Source organism: Lepidothrix coronata, unplaced genomic scaffold (assembly GCF_001604755.1).
Source record: "Lepidothrix coronata isolate B3197 unplaced genomic scaffold, Lepidothrix_coronata-1.0 Scaffold114, whole genome shotgun sequence".
NCBI lineage: Eukaryota > Metazoa > Chordata > Aves > Passeriformes > Pipridae > Lepidothrix > Lepidothrix coronata.
The window spans coordinates 2,753,877-2,776,765 of NW_016690294.1; the positions used below are offsets into that span (position 1 = coordinate 2,753,877).

Genomic DNA, 22,889 nt, shown 5'->3' on the forward strand with positions numbered 1-22,889 from the left:
TGTGTAGATAAGTGTTTGGAGTAACAGATCTAAATTTTAATGATAGAAATCCCGTGCTAAAGCAATGGGATCTAAGCTCATCCCCATGTAAGCATTCATTGTTTTTCTCACAGCTGTGAAGAAGCTGTGCTACAGGATGCTCCTAGGAAAGGTTTGATTCTCTTTCCGTTAGTCACTTGGAACGCTGCCACTGACTGCAGATGAAGCCATTTACAAGGTTTACAGGCATTACATGTTATCTCTGGGGCAAAGTTTGCTTTGGGCCTGCAGCATATTCTGCCTGTGATCTGCATTCTGAATCACCCTGGAAGTAGATGGTACTCTTACCTCCATGTGGAAACATTAGAGCTAACAAAATGTGGTAAGAAACAAAAGCGGGGTATTAAATACACAGATGCGTAATTAGGATCATTAGAGTTTTGTTTTTAATATTAGGCTATTTTAAATATTGAACATTGATGCACTTGAGAACAGATGTGCCTAGATAATTACTGTAAATAGAACTAGTGATAAAAATAACTTTTGTATGCTGTGAAGATTATCTTATGAATTTCACAAATAAACAAACACAGGCAAAACAGAAAACCAGAGATCAGGAAGAATGTGCTTTCTCGGAAATCTACATATTTCTATGACTTTTCTTAGTTTTTTCCTATTTTTCCATCCAGGAATCGTGGGTTCCTGTATGAATTTAATTCTCACAGTAGAAGAATTGTAGGGGCAATTGGATCAATTCTATCTTTGAGAGAAAGCTTGATGATTTGAGCATAGTTCCTATTTCACCTTTCCTATTACTACTAACATACTTCCTGAATAATTATGAGCTCTGTAATGCTGTGTATATGTGATCCATCTCAAATCCAGTAAATACAATGTCTTCAAATTACAAAGAGGATAATTAAATTCTCTGAAGATCACTGGTCTTTGAACAAAGTCACAAAATAGGCTTTGAAATGCAAACCTAATTCTCCTGCTCAGTCAACCATCAGCTTGCAGAGTTGCAGTAGGATTCATAGTCTGATATGATCCAGAAAATTTGAAGTTGCATTTTACTTCTGCTGTTGAAACATGTTCCGTGTTTGTGCAACTGTTGGCACCAGCAAATGCCAAAAAGGGTTTCAAAACATTAAATGTAACAATCACGAAGTTCAAAAGCTTTGAAACAGAACCAGAAAGTAGCTGTATAATAGGAATAATAGCTATTCCCACTGTTTTCATCTGTTTGCACAACATTCATCTTAGAATATATTTACTAAGTAGATCATTATGCTTTTCTAAACAGGTGCATTTTCCCACTTACTATAAAGCCATGTCCAAACATAGTCTGTGCTGTCCTAAACCACCCATTTTCTAGTGTCAGACTAGAAAACATTACCAATGAAGAAACAAGTTCGGCTCAACTTCCCTCCCTATGCTGTATATTCCCTTGGGATTCTTGCTACAAGATTTCTCAGCCCCTACATAATTTTTGCTTCAAAAAGCAACACCTATTTCTTTTATAAGCCATCTGCTCAGTGTGTTAGCAAAATCCATGCAACAGCTTCCCAGCAGCACCAACACCTGCTAATAGGGGGTGGTGTTTCAGGCCGATACTGCCAGCCTGTCACAGCTTCTTATCTCCTCTCTCTCTAATCTTCAGAGTACTGTCTGGGATTATCTCCTGGAAATCAAATGCCCAGCAAGATGGCTTGTTATTTTTTTATGTATCAGCAAACATGTGCTTGATTGAGTTCATCACTGCTGTAAGCATCTTTTATTATGCAGATCAATGTGAATTTACAAGCTATAGCATTATGATATTGACATAGCATAGCATCTCATGTACAATAACTTTTTATAGTCCTCATCACTCCAAACATGCTCTGGGTGAAGCTCAGTACTGGTGTAAGCAGACACCATAACACCAAGGGTATCCACAGACTACAGGCAGTTACTCTCAACTTAACTTGGCCCCTTTGGTTCAGGCCATGGTTTTGAGCAGCTTTAAGACAGGAACATGTCTGTTTTTAACCACACAAAATATCATTTCAGAGCATCTTTATCTGTTTAGCAATCAAAGCTTGGAGGTTCTTTTTCAAATATCTTCAAGTTCCTGTCTGCTGTCTGCCCCTGTTTAAGAAAGGAAGACTCTCAGAACTTCAGCAGTTTGGAGAGGCATTTCTTTTTGTTGAGCAGCCATCAAGCCAGTAAAGACAAAAAGAAGTATTTCCACTGTATGAAGACTGCAAGATCAAATGAGACATAAGTTGAAGGAAAGTAGAAATTTATGTCTGGAGATGGTGGACAGATTCAAGCAAGAACCCATATCGTAAGGCAGCATCACAGTGATGAGGCAGATGCAAGGTCAGGCCAGGAGGTCAGTCAGCAGGCAAGGATAAGGTCCAGCAATTCCCGGGCAGATCCACAACAACGAGGCAGGACTAAATCTAAGCTGAGGAGCTACACGAGCCACAGCCACGTTGTGACCATACAGACAATCTGCACTCCTCTAGTGGAGCTCCAAGAGCTGAGAACTCAGGGCTGAACTGAAATAGAGCTTCTGAGCCCACGGGTTTGGGGAACTTCCAGCTGAGGCTCATCAGGGCCAGGAGATTTATTAGTACCCTCACTGCCCTGATATAACAGGCTTTGGAGGAACCTGGAATTTTATTTATTGATTTGATTTGATGTAGAACAGATTGTAGGATTTTTTTCTTTTGTGTTATCTTTCACAAGGAACTTTTGGACTGCATATCTCATACTAGCTTAACTAATATTTGTCTGGATAGGCATATGAGATTTAATTCGGAGTGTAGAAGGAACTTTTCTGTTCAGCAATAGAGTTTTGTTTACCCTTTCAATCAAATCTTGCTTGCTATTTACAACAGGAATTTCTGGTTCTAGAAAATATAAACAACATGGGGGTTAACTTGCAGGATAGCTAAGAATACCCTGACATAGGTAACATTTTCTACAGACTGGATATTATCTATTTGCTCTTTCCCTGTAACTTTTACAGACTGAAAATTTGTCTCTCTTGTGTAGCATTCACCAACAGGAACTATTAACAGAGACTATAAAATCAACTGAAATGTGTGGGGTGAGGACTTGTGGAATAGCACACTGTGAAATTATCTCACTGAGTGTATGTGAATTTCCATGCAAAAAATAGCTCATGTCTGGAAAGCTGTTTTATCCCCTTTTAAGATAATGAGTAGGATGCAAATGTAGAACAGATAGCCTGATATTAACCCTTATTTCTTTAAAGCACAGTGCTTCTGTTAAAAATAAAGAGTTTTTCAGCTGATGATCCAGAGCAGACAGTGGCAGATTATGGGTTTGCTACAATCCGAGTCCCATCCTATTCCTATGTCAGACTAAAAAAGTCTCCTTCAACACAGTTTGTAGAAGAGAAATGACACTTCACATTTTATAAAAAATGCACTGAAATCTGCAGCTCCAGGAAGATTTTACCATTCAGAGTTCCAACCACAGTTACACAGGATTTAAATTCACATTCAGTTTAATTGTTCTGCATTTTACCCTGTTTTGACTCATTTATATATTCTGGTTACTTTGTTCTCATTTGAAAGGCTATGTAAGACTTAAGATGACATGAATTTTGATTACATAAGCAAGAATTGCTTTAACTGCCTTTTCCTCTCTCAGGAAAATGAGGGGAAGAATGACATTCACAGGATTCAACCAAAACTTCCAAACAGCTTGATACTCATTTGTGAGATCCAGTTAGTCTAATAAAGTTACTACTTCAGACTTTTTTCATCATCTAATCACAGAACCACGGGTTTTACATATGAAATAATATGAGTTTTTTCATAACTAAATTTTAAGAGGTGTATTTTTATATCAAATACAAGTTATAGAGCTACAATATTAACGCAACCTAAATGGAGATTTTAATCTTAAATATTAGAGACATAAAATGGAGTTCAAAATTAGTTTGTTTTCATCTGTGACCAAATTCACCTGTCTATATATTTCCCACAGATAGCAATTATTTTATAGACAGCAGTGAAAGGGAGGGATATATAGGAAGAATATAATATTTTAAATCTGGAAAAGCAGTAATATACTAACATTATATTACTACTTTTAACAAAACATACAGCAGTAATAGTAATAGTTTTCTAAAGCAGCTAGTATTGAAACTCTGCCAGGAGAGGAGGCAAACTAGATAAACTTTTAATCTCATTTTAAAACATTATCTGGGGAGAAAAAAGTGATTCTGAAGTATCAGGGACACAGAACTGCCAGATTGTTTTTTTGTTTTCATTTTTTGTTATTTTTTCAGAATTCTGTATAAGATAGAACTTGCTGTTTCATATCAGTAAGAGCAAGATTTGAAATATTTATGAGCTAGCAAATATTTAACCCCTCTATTTGTTACGTCTAATGGCAACTCATTGCGAAGGCTACCATTTTCACTCTTATTTGAATTTCCCGAGTATTTTTAATTAGCTTTCTAATAGACTTTTCAGCCTTCTCAGTCACCTCAAAAGGCACAATAAAAACAGCATTATCAAAATAAAATGATAAGTGGAGTTTTGAGTTTTGTATAGTCAAAGTATTCTTTCTGATATTCTTCTTTTGTTTTATATAAATATTTAATCAATAAATATTTATATCACCACAGAAAGCAATACACAAAACAAGAAAAAAAGCTGCCACCAGAAAAACAGGTTTATTTTTGCCGTATATCACAAATTAAAACTGACTGTAAAGGCAAAAAGAATTCAAAAAGAAATGTGCAAGATAAGTCTGTGCAAAAACGTGTGCTGCTCATACAGGTGTGGTTACACAGGATCTCTGTCCCCACATGACCCAGCTTTTCCTCAAGGTCCCAGCTTTTTGAAGACCACGAGTTGTTCCACTGATGTTTGCAGGGGTTGTCCTGGGCAACCAGATAAAACAAAGAGATTTAAAGGGGCCTGCCCTGACTGTGCTATAGTCTCCAAAATGCCAAGGAAGGGAACTCTGCAGAGTGCCCTGCCCATAGAGGAACACAGCCCGGGGGAGGAGAATCCTGCACATTTTCAGCAAATCCTTTGATACAACTGCTTGTTGTAGCAAACAAACAAAAGACTACTACAATTGTACTTTACACAGACATTGGGTGTTTTGCTTTAGACTATGGATTGTAGGTTTTTTTTTACTATAATAGATAATATTAATATAATTTATGTTTTCTTATGATCTCATTGGATTTTTATGTCCAAGAAGTGATAGTGACAACATTATTGAGTGATTATGATTTATTATTTCAATTATGGTAGAAAACAGAGACCTCATTCAAAATTAGGCCCCCATTGTGATGCAGCTGTCCAAACATATATTAAAAGACTGCATCTGGACCAGAAGTCTGCAAATTACTCCACTCAGAGCCATCAGGGAAAAGACAGCACCACCCATGGAGCAGACACAGGCAGGGATGAACCCGGACTGTGCATGCGTCGTCCAGGTTGTAACAAAATCACAGGTTCTCCCAGTCATAAGCAACACCTTTTCTCTCCAAATGAGATAGGTTACCATCTCCTCCTATTTTCTTTCTTAAAAGACCATATTGCATATTTTCCTGTTGCATGAAGCAGGTTCTACAATTCCTCTATTACTATTTTATCTGTTCTTCTTTCTTCTGCACTTGCATGTGCTCCAATTCTCCCGGGTTCATTTTCCTCTCTCTACCATTTTCAAACCTCCTTCTCTTCTGTCTTGCAGTATTTCTTTCCTTTACCATGCTCTCCTATCCGTGGCAGGGTGAAGCTTCCCTCTCCAAGGGGTCCTGCTGCTCTGCCTGAACCTCCTCCAGCCTTTCTCCTCCCTCGTCCCTTGAGATCCCAGCTACCATTGGATTGCTGCTCTCCAACACCACTGGAACTTTCAGAAGTCTCTTGCTTCACCTGACTATCTAAGCCTGAGATTTGTGGATGAAAAAGCACTGCATAAATGGTAAGTATTGGTATTGATTATGTTATTAATATTTGCATGTTAAAGGATCAATATATAAACTATTTAGCTCCCCCTTCAAAAAGCCAGTGAATAGAAAAAAAATATCCTTCCCTCGTTCTCCATAGGGGAGGTGTTTTAAACTGAAGGAGAGCAATTGCAGCCTGGATTTAGCATTTCCAAGATATTACAGGAATAAATTATTTACCTAAGAGAACCATTTCTAACATGTCTTTTGTGCCCATTCAATATACCATGCCATGCTAACTTTGATGGAGTGGATATGGCTAATTATACTCTTGTCTCTTCAATAAATTGATGAAATTTTTATGAAAACCATGAAAGAGAGGGTGCAACAAAGGTATTTTCTTTGAGATAGTTTATGAGGAGTTACAGGCACAAAACCTGAAAACCTACCCAGGCCCAGTGTTGCAGGTGACATCCTGGTGTCACTGATGGCCAAACTTCATTTGAGTATGAAGAAACCAAGATTCCATTTGACACTTCACAAAAATAGTTTCTCCTCAGCAATGGCTTTTATGGCCTTTGCCTCTGCTTGTGTGTGCCAGGGGATCAGAAACCTGGTTTGTCTTTTCACTAATGACCAGGAAGGGCTCTGGCTGATTTAGACATGCCTGCATCTTTGTTCAACACTAGTAGTGAAAATAAGATCTAATGTACCAAATATTTGGAGGAGGCAGGGATGCTAAACACTGTGCTGCTGAATGCCATTGGTTTGTGAACTCCTCTTACAAAATAGCAATTCTGGTAGTAAATATGCAGTACAGTAAAGGGAAAGAGCAAGTAAATGGAAGAGAGTGGGAGAGAGAGTGAAGGTGGGCAAAAGGGATAGAAAAGGGGGGAAAGCAGAGTGTAAGACTAAAGGCATATTAAGTCTTTGGGGTACAGAAAAGGACATTTCTTGGGGAGGAATGGAAATATTTTTTTTAGCAATATAAAGAAGTAAAACTAGGAGGAACAAAAAAAATATGTTTAAATCACAGGATAACTTTTACTGTGATAAAGTAGACTGAAGGGAAGATTTTTGAGGGGAGATATCAAATGACAAAAAAGCAGCTATTTCAAGTGATCTACACATAAAATCCCATCACCTCTGAGTTAAAATGTTGCACCTGAGCATAACAAATGAGTGCAGATGTTATCTCTAGGGCAGTCAGATTTCTATACATCCTCTGTTAAAGACCCTGATTGATTGTTTTTACCTGAAATTATTCAGAAGAAATTACAGTATTGGAAATGAGAAATTCTTGAGGATAATTTTTATATGTATACATTTACTGGTCTTAATATATTACTTGGGAATGGATCTACTCTTTGCACAAAATGGAATGGAACTCTTTCTTGTAAATGTAATTATTAAAATCAGACTACTTAATACCAATTGCAAAATACCATGTGCAAAAACTGTATTTCACATGGTTACCATCTTTTAATATGGATTAAAACAATAAAAGTTTCACTGGAAGCTCTATATTTATTTCAACTATTATTAGAAAATTACCTCAGCATTTCAGATGTGAAACTGAGCTAAAAGAAAATCTGGCTTGGACTAAATGCAAATGGAAGTCAAAGTTCTCTGTTTCATGAGATTAAAAAAATGCTTGAAAACATTCAACTTCCCTTTCTTTGTGAATCAGTCATGCATCTATCAAATATGCAGAATATCTACCCATATCAAAGCACATTCTGCCAATGGCTTCCCAGACTGTGGAGCTGAGAGGAAAAAGCTTTTACATTGACATTTACATTACAACTACTTGAAATAATCACTTCTTTATGCTAATGAGGATTAATATGTTCTACTTGGCTAGCACCATAGATATTTCTTTTAGCTTTGTCAGTCAAACATAAGCCAAAAGCAATCTAAAAATAGTAAATAAACTTTATAGACTGGTTTATTGGCTGCTTTTTTCATATGCAAAGTGGCTTTTACTGTTTTCAATACTGTTTTTCAATAGATTCACACCTATGAATATGATACTATAATTTTTTTTTATTATTTCTCCTAATGAAAGGTTACTGGTCTAAATGTTCTTTTTGAGATTTAGCTTTCTGGTTTAAAAGTGTGAGGAAAAGGCACTGCAGACACATGTGATTAACGAACATCTACTGAAACTCTCCGAGCCTGGAATGACTCCTCATTCATGGCACTAGCAGTAAAAGAAATCAAAAAAAGACACTGAGAAGAAATTGAAGCATTGAAAGGCTCGAACTCTGGAAATACCAGAAACTACTGGAAAGGAGGCAAGAACTTCAGTGTACATCTGAAAGCAGTAAGTGTTTATTAAAAGCAAGTCTATCAGAAGGAGGTTTCCCTCTGGAAAATAGCAAGCGGTGATGCATTCGGTGTATTTAACAACTCTCAAAAACACAAGAGAAGGAGGATATTCATGAGGCTGTTACAAAAAAATGAGGGGTATTGCAGTCTAAATAAAAATGAAGCATATAAATGTTATATGCTTTGATCCTGAAGGTTTAAAACTATCTTGTACGTTATAAGATTGGGGTGACAATTTTATCTGCTAGAGGTGTACGACAAAGCATGACATTAACCTGCCTCAGGGGGAGATCTGGTGAAGATTTGTAGATTAAAAAAATACTAAAAACACCCTTAAAACTTTAAATAGCCACTGGTTTTCAACAGAAAGTGGAGCAAATAATACAGAAATAGACTCCTGGGAGAAGCAGACTCTAGATGAGGCAATTTAGAAGCTGCCAAGATACTAGTACTTCAATAAGTGTTGGACTGGACAGTGCTCTGAAACCTTAGATATTGCCAAGAGCTCAAAATACCGTAAGACAGAGATGTTAGAGGCAGAAAAGCACACAGATCTTGAAATCATAATCAAGGAATAACAACACAACTAAAGTAGATGGAGGATGCTGAAAAGCAAAAGCTTGTATTACTTTGACTGTAAGTGCCAGAGGTCTGAACCATGAACAAAGTGCATGTTGCTGCCTTGGATGACTGTTTTCTTTGGAATAGAAGACACTTGCAGCAAAAGATGAGAGCAAATGGGACATACTACCTTCAGTTAGGCATATGTGCCCAACTCCCAGTTTCTAGAACTGTGCTAAGAGAAAATCAACAGGCTGTAGAAAGACAAGTGGGTAAAATTAAAGGTTTATGAAAGTGAATTTTTTTCTGTTTTAAAAATATGCTCCTAGAAACAAATAATAAACTAGGAAAACCATCTTAGATTGTTTTCCTATTTTTAGATGGCACTACTAAAGATACTACAGCAGAAGAGCTGATTACACATTAAGAACCTTTTTAGCTAGACTTCTTTACCCAATACTGTGATATGTGACAGTGGGACACAATTTACAGGACATGCATTTGAGCAGAATACAATAAAGCTTAGATTTAGATATGTGACTACTAGTTCCTCATCATTACTCACTTATTGGGTGCAGAATATGTACAAAACTTGGTGAACTCTTTGTGTGAACTCTCCTAGTTAGAATTAAAATGACCTTCAGTTAACCTAGCTTATTTCACTTCCAAAGTGAGGTAGGCTACATTGAATTAAGGTCATTTTTAATTCTGAAGAAAAATAGATACTGAGGCATTTAACATAGCTTAGTCTACTTTAAATTAACAGCTGTAATTAACTTGGAGATCTCTGTAGAAAGACATAAGAAGATAAATTAAAAAACACCACTACTTTTGTTTTTAATCTTCTTTATTCCATAGAAGGTAAGTGATTCAGAGTCTCAATATACGTAAGAACAAACAATCATCAGTAAAATATTGGTCACCTCTCAATTATGGTAAGCATGCAGATAATTAAGTCAACTCCCCTGAAACTGGTTTACTATACAGGTTTTTTAAGAGCTATGCATTTTAAAATAACTTTGACTAGATAAGAAGTCAAATTTCTATTCAAATCTCTGTGACTAAATGAGAATCTAATGTCAGACAACTATATCATCAATTTTGATTTATGTTTCATTCCTTCTATAGTTCACATGCAGCAAAACAAATATATTGCTAAACTACTAAAAATACAAGACAAAATATGCATTTGTTTGTTTGTTTGTTTTCCTCTACTCAATGTGTACAAAATCAATTTTTCAGAAGTGCAGCAAATCAAGATAATGTAAAATATCTTGCTTTTCTTAGGCTGAGCAATCTATCATGGACTTAAAAAACCTGGAACACCTGTGTAGAACAGCAAAGAACTTACAGAATCATAGAATTATTTAGGTCAGAAAAAGACCTTTAAGATCATTGACTTCTCTTGATGCAAATAAGGAAATTTTTTAAATGAGCCTGATGCCAGCCAGATACCCACAAAATGATCACAAAGCCAGTTGCAGAGACAGGTCAGTATGAATTTTCTGTAACAGTAATTAGGAATTTCTTGTGAATCACAAATTTGCAGGCAGTATCTTCTACAAATATGGAATAATCTGCAGAACAGTTACAAGCAACTGACCAAAGTGCTGCCTGGCTGATATGAAGAGACTACACCCACTGAGCCCAATGATCGTGGGAGATAAAGGCCGAGAACTGAGCAGCTGCACTTGCCCACTAAGGACGTCTGTAGTTTATCTCTGAAAAAAACACGTCTACTCAGCAGGACGTTGATCATAAGACAGCACCTGCCACTTCCTATGACTGAATATGTAGTCACTATCCATAGAAAATTTGGTAAAATGCTCTCTTGTCAAGGGGCAATACTGATGGCAAAAGCATAGTACCAATTTCTTTAAATAAGTTTAAAACATCAGGAAAAAAACCCCACCTTGCAACTTTAGGGCTCTTGAGGGGTTTGTGGTGAACTGTAGTTAAAAATCAATAAGGAAATATATAAATCCCTTGCTTTTATATTTACATGGGGTGTTTTTGATCACTGGCTACCTTGGGAAACATTTGGGAAACATGCCATGCCAAGACGGAAGGGTGGCAGTAGTGAAGTGTTGGCTGCTGGTGTAAACTTTCTTTGGAGCTTTTTACTCTAAGTGTACCTCGCCATACTGAAGGAAGCCCAAGTTGCCCTTAATTAAGACTCCCTCCTTTGAACCAAAATGTCCCTCAAAATTATGGTGTTTGGAACACTTTCCTGAGGCTCCAGATTCCATTTGGATTCCCAGTTGAAGGGCATTGAAGAACATTTTTCAGATCTGGCAGAGAAAGTTCTTGGCCAAGCTGCTTTAATTTCATCTTGGATTCAGGGGCTGACAATCTCAGATATTGTGGAAAAGCCATGTAAGACCTTTTACTCCTCTCTGAGCGGGTGGGGCCTCAACAGGACTGAATTTGGCATCAATGGATTTGGCCTTACCTGCCCAAGGCTGTGGTTTATTGCTGTCTGTGTAGCTGGTGTGAGGAGCAGGGGAAATCGCTGTACTCCTGCTTTCATCCTTTCCCTTAGCACGCCTACACGACATAATTGATATATTCTTGGCAGATCTGAAATTATGCTGCAGTGATGAATATTCCTGTTTCTGGGTCAGAAGCTGTAAAATTTGGAAAATATCTTCCATGTTCACAAAGAGATACATATGCTTCTTGGCACGTTAGCAACCTGCTAGAAAAACATCCCACGCTGGCAGAGCAGGGGTTAGCTGAGAGCGGGAAATGTGCCAGGAGCCTGGAACAACCTGAAAGGAAAACAAAGAGTTAAGTGCCAAATATATCAGTCTGTTTAGGAACAGAGAAGGAGGCTGCTAGGGGTATTCAAAAATGCAGGAATGTGGGATTTGGGGAAGAGCAGTCTAATGGTATTCAAACCCTGCAGTTTACGGGCACTGCTGCAATGGTAAGGCAGGCTGGCCATAAAAAGAGAATTACAACTAAGGCAGGTACATATTCATAACCCGAGCAGAGCCTACGCCCTCAGGGTAAGAATTATTAGTACAGATGGGCAAACCCATCAATCTGTGTATGCCAATCCCTTGCAATGCAGGCACACCTTAAATGCCAGAGAAGAAAAAGAAGATGCATAATCATTTAAATTTAGTGACTTGTTTCAAATGTGTATTGAAAACAACTGCTGTAGTTGCTACAGAAATGCTGCTATCTCATCTAGAAATCAGAATTATTATGGAGTGAAATGATATGTGGCTCCAAAAGTCATTACCATAGGAACAGGTGATTTCTATTAAAAGCACGTGAGAATCTTTGATCTAGCAGAAATTTATCTTTTCTGTCCTGAAATGATCCTCTCATTTTTAGTTCTAAGTCTATGTAGAGTAAAATTTGTGAGTTTCATGAGGGAACTATACATCTGCTACAGAGCTTTCAGCTTTATCAGAGAAAAAGACTGGTCTTACTAGGATATTCCTAATTGATATTGTTGATTCCCAACAAATATATAGAAAAGTGGATGAAAACCTGCTGAGAGTCACTGAAGCTCCATCATTAAATGCACAGAGTTGTAAAACTGCTGAGCTGAGTATATTTTTTAAAATCTCATACAGATCAGCAAAACAAATGGAATTTGAATTTTTTTAGATTGCACTCTCAGTGAAATATTTTAACATACCCAAAGAAAACATTTTTCGTATTTGCATGATTTGATTTTTTAATCAATTGTCTTGAAAGAAAGAAGACAAACTACTTTTGTATGAGCAGTGATACGAGACATTTCAGCATAAAAGGATTTTATATAAGAAAATTAAGGCAACTGAAGATTAGGGCTAGAATAAGAGTTGACAGTCTGAATGCTAATTATATATACATAACATCTATAACCTATACTACATTAGTATGCTCTGCAATCAATGAGTATTAACTTGTTAATATAGCATATGTGTAAGTGGTGTGAATGAGAATACAAATGTCCAGCCCTAATTCCTTGTTTTGGTTATCTTTGCTGAGATGTGTAATGCCAGGACCGTGGAAATGGTTCATTTATTGTTTCACAGCACAGTTGACTTATATTTGTTATGTTTCTGATTAGGAGGGTGCTTGGGTATAAGCATTTATGCAAATCCATCAGTGCTCCATGTGCATTCAGAGCACGTGCTTACTTAAGAACCAGTGTCATTGCTTTGGTGCACATATATATATGTGGTGCTGGATGTGTATATGTAGGATTTTGCTGGAGTACATGCAATGACCAACTGATCCGTGTCCACTAAATCCCAAAGGGCAGTAATGACTATTGGACCTTGGGGGATCCCCACATGTGCAGCCTCTGCAGCATAATTGCCTAGCGAAGGGATGAGCTGTAAAGACAAGAATATGCTAAAGAGGCTGCAGCACATCTCATTTGTTAGTGATGCTGCTGCTGTCTTCTCAAGGATATCAAAATGCCTGTCAGCACCTGGATGAAAATCAGCTGACTCAGACTCAATCTGGCCAAAACGAAAATGATGATGGCTGGAGCGGGGAAAATGTTTAAAACTGGGATAAGATCTTCACCTATCTGAGATAGCATCTTCAGATATTTATTTAAACTCTACAGCATCTCAGATTTCTGTTTTTTGTCATTGTATGAGTGATCAAGATGACAGATGACAAAAGCACCCTCTCCTTTTCCCATGCTTAACTTCTCCTCCTGGTACAGATCTGGCCATTGCAAACTACATGCCTTTGCTTGGCAGTGAATTACCAGTTAATCACTGAACCTCTGGGTAAGCGCCTAAAGAACGCAAAATGAGACAGCTCTCTTCAACACTAGCAGCTTCACCGCCTCCAATGGTTTGCAGGTTATTTCCTCACCATGTCTACATCTTCTTTCTGATCTTCAAAGCAATAAAGACCTGGCTTCCTCAGAGACTGCTTCTTTAATCACAGAAGCACAGGTACTCCCCTGAAGCAAGTAGTTTCACACAGATCAGGATAATGCAAGTGTAAAGGTGAACAAAATCAAGAGAAAGTCCCTTAACTGAAAAGTTCATTGATCAAACCTCAACCTGCAAAACATCAAGATAATTCTGGTTAGTGTTCCCAAAACTTTGCAGCTGTATAATACAGGCAGTTTGTACAACTGTCAAGGTAGAGCCACACGCTGGCTAAATCTGCCCAGTGTTCACATACAATGTACTCCACTGCACAGTCTCAGGAGACCAGAAAGTTCCTAGAAGTATGTGCTTTAGTGGGCATTAATGTATATGTATAAAATCCTGTCTTAGAGAACAAGGAAATTCAGTATTGGGCTGTGACAGCCCACGGTGTTGGGAGAGGATTTTGATAGCCCCTCTGTGAAGGATGATAGCCTGGACGGCTGCTGCCACAGCAATTCCTGCAGCCTTGTGGAAAGAAGGCTGCCAGAAACATGGGTATGACATACATTGTCCTGGCAGAATATATAGTTTGTGATCCATAAGATTAGCACTTCTGCTCTCCACTCTCCTCACATAAAACAGAGCCTTTTTTTTTTTTTATAAGCATTTCCTTCCAGAGCTAAAACGCTCAAAGTGTTTCATATGGTAAATATATAAAGAGAGCTATCATCGACTTGAAAGTCACAATACCGCTTGAAAATGCGTAGCTGTAGCTATTTATGATGGGTGGCAGCTAAAGGGGGGGAGGAAAAAATTTTTTTTTCCTGGCAACCCGCTTACTTTCTACGGTTTTTTTTTCTATAGTCTGATGAGCCACGTAAAAACAGTCAGTGAACAGGCGGCAAGTGCGAGTTCCCTCCCGTCCGCCCGCTGGGCGCGGGCCCCGGCGGGTGTCCCCGGGGATGCTCGGAGCGCGGGGCGGGCGGCGCCGCAGGGCCGCGGCCTCGCGGGGTCACCTTGGGCACGGCGGGCTCGCCCTCGCCGCGGCCCCGCGGGCGGGCCGGGCCTGCCCTGCGGCAGCGGGGGCGCTCCGGGGCCGCCGCCCGCCAGGCCCGGGCTGCGGAGGCGGCCGGGGAGGCCGCGGGCCCCCGCCGGTCCTGCCCCCGCGAGGAGCCGCCGCCGGGCGGGGGACGCTGCCCGGGGCTCCCGCGGCCCTCGCCCCGGGCCGGCCGGAGTCGCCCCCGCCCGAGGCAGCGGCAGCGGCCGGGCCGTGGTCGGGCCGTGGTCGGCGGCGCCCCCGCGGGCGGCGCAGCGGGAGGAGGCGCCGCCCCGGCCGTCATTTCCGCCGAGTGCGGGGCGGGGGAGGGGGCAGAGCGCTCGCCTCCTCCTCCGCGGCGGCCGGAGACACAGAGACCCAGCGCGGGGCCAGGGCAGCTCCGCCGCCGCCGCCGCCGCCGCCGCGCCCGCGGGCCGCGCCGCCCCGCCAGCCGAGCCCGGCCCGGCCTCCGCCCGGCATCGCCCCCGCCCCGGCCCGGCCATGGGGAACGCCGCCACCGCCAAGAAGGGCAACGAGATCGAGAGCGGTGAGTGAGAGGGACCGGCCGCCGCCTCCGCCCGCCTCCTCCTCCCGGCGCCGCTCCCGGAGGAGGGCCCGAGGCCGGGCCCGGCGCGCCCGCCCCGCGCCGCCGCAGGCCCCGCGGCCTCGGGCCGAGCCCCCCGCCCCGCCAGGCCCGGCCCCGGCCCGGCGCGGCCTGCGCGGGGAGCGCGCCCGGCCCCGGCCCCGCCGCGGGGGCTCGCGGAACCGGCGGGGCGGGCCCGGCCGAGGCCGGCGCTGGCCGCGCGGCTGTCCCGCAGCAGGTGTCCGTGCCCGCGCCGGCGGAGGAGGAGCCGCGGTGTCGGCGGGCAGGTGCCGGCGCCTCCGCCTGCCTCCAGCCTCCATCCTCGCCCCGGCCCGCTCGCTTTCCCCACCCCCGAACACACCCTGCCGGCGGGGGAGGCCTCTCGCCCGCCGCGCTCCGTCTGCGGCGGGAGGGTTTTCATCTCGCTGCGGGGAATATAGGTCAGAAACTCGTGTGCCCGCCCGCATCGTGCAGCCCCGGTGACCCCGCGGCGCGGCCCCGGCCCCGGGCGTGTTTACATGGCTCGGGAGCGCGCCGGGAGAGCGCTCGGTGCAACGCTGCTCTCCTGAGCCCTGGGTAAAATGGAAGACAAAAGCATTGATCCGAACTCGCCATGGCAGGGAGCTTTATGCTGGTGTTCCTGTTCGTTTGTTTTGTTTGGGGTTTGAGGTTTTTTTTCCCGTCGAATTATTTCAGCACAACTTTAAATTATATAAAGTCGATTCGGTTGTTCGGAAAAAATGCCTAGACTTTATTTTTAGTAAGATAACTTCCTTAACTTCGCTTCTAATGAAAAACTTTGGGTATGTTTGTGATGGATAAGAGAAAAGAGATGGAGAGCAGGCAGTTGTGCAAGCTCAGTGTTCTGACAACAATACCCCTTGTTACTGGAAATTCCTTGGGCATTAAAATGGAAAAGGACTTTAAACATCCAAGTTACTTTTTTTTTTTTTTAATTTGTTTACTCTTTTTCTGTTTACTGTTGAGGTCTGAGGTAGAACCGGGTAACCCGATTTGCATAGGCCAGTGCCTGCCCACACAGCATTCCTCTGCCTTCCCAGGGATCTGCATGGGTGCCTCCAGCTGTGGGGCCGGGGGCTCTGCTTGGCCCACCCAGCTCTGACATGTGGTTTTGTCTTTCCGTTCTTGCCTCTTATCTCACTCTTATTATAGAGTTCACAATCCAAGTATGTTATGAGTATTTGACCACTATTATTTAGGGGTTTGGGGCTTTTTTATATATTTAGCTGAGTGCATTAATTTTTGAGGGGAAGTATTTTAGCCTACCTATAAAGATATGTGTGGAGAGAGAGGGTGGATTATTCGAAGGACTTCACAATAACTCTGCTGCTATTAGTCTGTGCAGTTAAATAACACAACACACAGTGTTTACTTCCATTTTAATTCTTTGCTCTTATTACCTAATACAGTGGGTTTTAAGTTGCAGAAGGAGTTTCTTTTTGAACTCCTCTCTCTCTCCCTTTGTTATAACAGCATAAAAATGAATTGCTGCTACAGACATCAATCTCAGACGTTCAGTTACTCAGTATATTTAGCAGCAAAAAGCTCTATAATGATACAACTTCTGTAACTTGGAGAAAAAAGTGGTCATCAGTGACATACTGCTGGGAAAGACTTATTCATTTACTATGGAATATCAATAACATATGAAGACTATACACACAATAAACTATTAGTTGCAACATTTGGTTTACTATCAGTAAATGTTGATTGTAATTTATTCAAATGATACATGGCAACTAAAAACTAAAGAAACATAAAAAGTGATGGAGGTTTAATATTTCTGATTTATGTTTGCCTTGTGGTGCCGGTTTCCAGTTTTGCGTGTTAAGTGTCCTCAGTAGCGTATATTCCAGACTTCAGGACACTTAAAATGAAGTTGTTTGAAGTGGTAACAGATAAATATCCAGGTTTGAATTGTAAAGGTGATGTTATGCCCTTGATCCACTCATGAAGCTTATGGTATTGCGTGGATCAAGGACATGCTGAGGTCCCAGAAAGAACAATGAAGGGTAACACAGCTTCCCCTGATAACTATACTTACTAGTTCATGAAGTGTAATTTGAGACCTCTTTCACTGTCTGCGGTCAGCACAGTAAATGCTGTTCACCTAAGCGTGGCCCTTTTATTCTTCTTGTTTATTTTAGTTTTTCATGTATTCAAATACCTTTAATACTTGTTACTTCACTCAGGCTATGAAGTGGAATAAAACCATTTGTATGTGAACACCAGTAGCAGACTGGAGCAAAAGTTTTGGAGTATTTCTAGACAGAAGTTGCAGGTGAATGAAATCTGAATGCAGGTGATGTTTCTCAAGCTTAGCCACCAAAAGAGTGAACTGGGCTTGTGTAGCAGGAAGAGCAAGAGACTTGTGTGTATACAGGAGATGGAAAGCTTCAGTGTAATCTGCTACATCCTTCTTTCTATGCCCTTCTGCTCCAGGTTCTCCTAATGTGCATTGGATTTTGATTTGGAGGACCAAAATTAAAAATTATCCCTTAGTAAAGAGAAGCTTAGGTGTACCCATTTTAAACAGCTTCTTGGTTTTCTATGGGGCACAGCAGCCTGCAAATTCTTAGAGCCCTTTAGAAGAGTAATACAAGTATCTGTCTTTTGAAATCTGAAGACAGAATTATTAGTTGCCATAAAAGTTATTCTAAGTTTGATCCCTCATCCTAATATTAATTTAATTATTCACTTCACTGTTTGTTGGGATTTTTTCAGCTGCTCAATTTACAGTAGTTGAGAACTTCTTTTCAACCTAGAAGTTAAAAATGTCAACATGTAGCAGGTTACATTTTGTTAAAAAGGCTACAGGGAGTCTACCTTAGCTTGTTGTGATTAATATAGGAAAATGTTAGCTTAATTATTATTCATTGTCTCGGAATTATTTGTTGAAGTAGCATGAAACATAACTACAATCCGTGTCTTAGGTTTAAAAATGGCCACATAGTAACTTTTAAATTCAGTAAGTGAATCTGTTACTTTTAAGATCGTTATTGATTACATGAAACAGAAATGTTGTAACTTTGCTAGAACTTCTTTCTAAAGTAGAAGGAATGTCAGGCCAGCAAATTGTATAGTTTGTAGAAAGTTTTGTGTGTGTTTTTCTTCAGTTAACTCAATATTACAGATTTTTAAAAGTAATGATGATGTATGGCCCTGAATTATTTGCCCCTTTAGATGTGCAAGATAATGTCATACATGAGAGCAAGAAATTTGTCTATAAATGAATAGTAATCTCCCCTGGTGTTTTGTTTGTGGTTTTTTTTGGGTATTTTTTGTTTGTTTCCTGCTTCCCCCCCCCCAGTCCCCCGCTGTTCCTCTGCCTTCCCCTCCCTCCCAACTCAAGAACACTTAGCTGTGATATTTTCTGTTTCTTTGTGATCACCAAGCTGGGTTAGAGACCCGGGGATTAGAGTACACTCTTTGGTGACTGGAAGATTTGTATGCTTTCTCTTTTTCCAATAGATTTTGAAAATGGATGGGTTTGGCTTCTGAGTTCTATTTGCTGGGATTCAGATGGCCCTTGCTGCTCTTTCTGTAGCAATATGTGGTAGCAAATTGCTCTTAAAATGTATTTTAAACGTAAACTACACAATTTTCAAAGCATAATGCTGTGTACGTATCTTGTTACCTGGTAGCCAGATCTCCAGCTTGCAGTGCGTGAGGAATTTATTAATCTAACGTGATTTTACTAACTTTGACTTCTGTGGTCTTTAAATAGCCAAGTACAGCGTGTGTGATGTGTATTCTGCACGTGAGTTTTATGTTCATTCACTCCTCCTCCTCCTCAAAGTGTTCCCACTACAGTATCTTCAGTATGACAGAGTTCCTATTATAGTCAACTCTTTCCTTTTTAACTCTTACAATCATTCTGTAAGTAGTGCTCCTTTGAAGTGTGCTTGACAGGAAGATGCAGCCTTTTTCTTTTTCTTTTCCCAGTAGACTTTAACCTCCTCAGGGTACATTTTTTAAGAATTGAGTTATTTTTTATTTTTCATGTGCATTCAGTGCTGGGTCATTCTGCTATTGACTCAGTAAGGACCAAAAGACACCACAAATTTGTTTATTGTGAAGACTGGATGAGGCAAGGCTCTGTCACTGCTGACCTTGATTAGATTAAAATCGGGGAAGTAGAGGTGAAAAACTCCATATCCATTGCTATCCCATGGTTGCTGATTCTCTGTCACTTTTCCAGAGACCCTTGTTTCATTTTTTTTGATCAGAGCGTAGTTTCGTTCAACAGATACCATCTTTTTCTCTTGTTCATTGTGCTTATGCTCTCTGGTTTTGAAAATGGTAGCTGTTGGAGCCTTGTTTACACATTTTAGAACATCAGCTATAGTATATATTGTATAAAAGGTAATTAATAATATATATTCCACTGATGCTGGAATGGTCTCCATGGTTAATATCTCTACAAAATGTATTTAAAGCTTTTTTCCCAATATTTTTGGTCTTGTATTTTTTTATTGGTCAGGTAGGTTTCAGCAGTAAGGAACTCTGTCATATGAATATCAGAAATAGTCATAATTACTTGCTGAAGAAATACCTGAAAACTCCTTTGTCGTAATCGCCATTGTAAGACTACCAGTATGCACCATCTGAAAATTCTGCTTGGATTCAAAACAAAATACTTATCTACATCTTGGACTAGCAAAGAGAGAGGTTATCCCTCAATAAGTGATAGCCACGTGGTAGCATTACAAAAGGTCACAAGAACCTCCAAGTGACGAATTAGTTTGTGTTTAGGTGTTGTGGTTAGGCCATTATTACAGGCTCAGGCTGCTTTAAAGACAGAATATTTTAAATTATTTGACATTCCCTTGTTCCTGGGTGTCTTTACTGTTTGTTCATTTATCCATATATCCACATTTGTAGAAATTGCACAATCAAAAGCAATATCTTGAAAAATACTCATATTTCTTCTATTTTTAGCAACAGTCACTTTGTTCCTTAGCCTAATTAGGGCTATGCTGCAAAAATTCCCCATCTCATGGGTACAGGGAGCAGGATGTGGACAGAGCAGGACGTAGGGCTGGAACACTGCAGGGCCACCCTGCCGGGGCAGAGGGCTGTGCCCACGCCGTGCCAGGCTGCCAGGGAGCCTCCAGGTAGTGAAGTTCTTCTCTAACTGACATGTCTCTCCTTTGGACAGAGCTGTGGAAAGGCTTTTGGATGGCTGTCAGATTTTGTGCTTTGCCTGCGTCTTTACCAGAGATCATGAAGGACTTGTTTGTCCACAAGCTTTTTTTTTTTTCCCAAACTGCAGCTGTTGGTTTAATAAATAAATTGCTTCTGCTATACCGCAGGTGAGTTCTAGATCAGATCTGAGTAGACTGTATTTTTTTAATCAGTGCTTCTAGCATTTAAGCTTGCAGTGTTTTCAGTGTTAGGAACCTTGAGTCAGTGGGGATTTTCCGTATAAACTTTTGAAATTTAGTGCTGGAACTTGGTAAAGAGTCAAGCTCTCAAGCTTTGTTTTGTTACAGGTGCAAGGTTCTATTTCACAGGCATTTCTTTTAGTTGCAGTTGTGCTTTTCTATCCCCTGCCACTTGTCTTCTTGCCTCTGTGCCCTCAAGTGTGCTGGAGCAACTGTTTGAGACAACAAGGTGAACTGAATTTGAGATTGATCTAGGTTAAAAATAACCCTGCAGAAAAGGGAAAGCAGAAAGGACGTTGGTTAACCTGGATCAGCTTCCTGCTCCAGTTCCCCTCAGGTAGCAGACAGTTGTAGCAGTGCAGCTGGGTTAGGGCACCGGGGAGAGCCTGGAGAGCGGGCACTGAGCAGAGCCTGGGCAGCGGGCACCGAGCAGGGCTGCCTGGCCTGCTGCTGTGCTTTCAGGCTGTGCTGCTGTGCTTTCAGGCTGTGCTGCTGTGCTTTCAGGCTGTGCTGCTGTGCTTTCAGGCTGTGCTGCTGTGCTTTCAGGCTGTGCTGCTGTGCTTTCAGGCTGTGCTGCAAGGATTTTCCTACCATAGCAGTTTCTACAGTGTGAGGTAGAAGTGTTTCCTGTGGAATGGGAAAGTAGCAGTGGAGCTGTGAGGAGGTAAGTAAAGTGAGGATTGCGTTGTCTTAGAGTTGCAAAACTAGAAGACAAAATCAGTTTGTTTCCTTTTTTTTTTTTCTTTTCCTGCTGTTGTCTGGAAAGGATTACACACATTTCTCTGATTTTATTTATTTGTGTTATCCTGGTGTTCATGAGTTAGGACCCTATTTTGTTTGTAGAAACACAACAAAATTTGTTCCCTGAAACTCGCGTGTTCTGTTTTGGAAAATAAGGTGAATACAAACAGATGGGAAATAAAGATGAAAGGGAGACTCTTAGTTTGTGTAGCAGGAGAACTGGGACAGCACTTTAGAGGGTATGCTGTGCAGGGAGCTAAAAGAAAGATGCTGGGGTAGCCCTGCCTGTGGTGTTGGGAATGAGCAGTGGTAAACACCAGTCTCTTAGTGCTCGTCTTGGCTTTTCTCTTTGGCATCTCACTCGCTGTTTCTTCAGCATCTCCGCAGAAGAACGTCCGCTAAGACTGAGGTTTCACAAAACAGCTGAGCCCATCTGGTGACTTGCACTGTTGAAAAATCCATTTTTATTCCGAGACCCTTCACGGGTCACAATTCACGTGTTTTTCTGATCCATTGTAAAGCTGTTTTACATAGGCAGAAAACTATGTGGGTTTTATCTCTTTGCTTTATCCATAATTATTTTGCACGGCAAATCAATTCACTGAGGTGTCAGATGGCAAGAGACAGATTCAAAGGAGGCACTGGAAGCGCTGTTGGCAATGAAATAGTCCGGTGGCAAGAAAAAGGAGTGTATTTTCTTAGCGCTGAGCTCTTTAAGACCTCACTCTACTAACTCCTTGGAAAAATGATTACTCCAAACTACCACTTTCCCATCTGTCTTTGTTCATATAATGAATTACTTAAAGACTTCAAGTTTTCAGGGAGAGGTGTTAGCACCTAGCAGTTGGACATTTAGAGCTATGTGAAGATAGAGAAAAATAGAGCAAAACGTTGCTTGTTTCTGTCTTTATAATTATCAGGTGAATTTTTAAGAAAATAATATTTTAGAATTTGTTTTAGAATTTTTTGTTTTATTTTTCATTTTGTATTTAGCTTCTTTTTTTTTTTGCCAATTTAATATTCAAACCAAGTACCAAAGTCTTTATTTCTTGCATTAAACTATTTTCTGCTTTTCCCTGCCCAGAGGGACAAGGGGCTCACTGGTTTCGGATAGAATGAGTTCTGCTGCATATTCCATGATAAACACCTAGTAAGGGTTAGGCCAACTGCTTCACATTCTGCCATGCAGCAAAGGTGTGGAAATACCTTGTTGTTTTGGATTTTGGCATTTATTATGTTTGGGGGGGGGTTTAATGGCCACAATTTTTGTGACTTCAGAATAAACAACCAGTTCCTTACATTGGGTATCATCTGTCTGTAGTTCTGAGCAATAGTTTTGTGCATTTTAGAAAATCTTTTCAGAAAGTCAGGGGTGCATGTTAGAGCCAAACGGATGTCCAGATTCTGAGAAAGTGTCTTTTCTGTGACGTAACTGTTCACTACCAGAGAAAGACTGATGAGCAGTTTTGAGCCAAAT

At 40.8% G+C, this 22,889-nt stretch overlaps 1 protein-coding gene across 4 annotated transcripts in view; it reads left to right on the forward strand.

The window, feature by feature from the left end:
* Positions 1-22,889, forward strand: part of PRKACB (protein kinase cAMP-activated catalytic subunit beta) — an 83,791-nt gene that overhangs the window by 1,607 nt on the left and 59,295 nt on the right. Inside the window, exons 2-3 of one of the 4 annotated variants that reach the window (XM_017824888.1) lie at positions 5,754-5,946; positions 8,007-8,237. In XM_017824888.1, the coding sequence (XP_017680377.1) occupies position 8,237 (1 nt within the window). In that variant the 5' untranslated portion in view covers positions 5,754-5,946; positions 8,007-8,236. Of the gene's footprint in view, positions 1-5,753; positions 5,947-8,006; positions 8,238-15,140; positions 15,228-22,889 lie in introns of those variants that run through there. The other 3 variants (XM_017824889.1, XM_017824885.1, XM_017824884.1) reach the window with 3 other exon arrangements.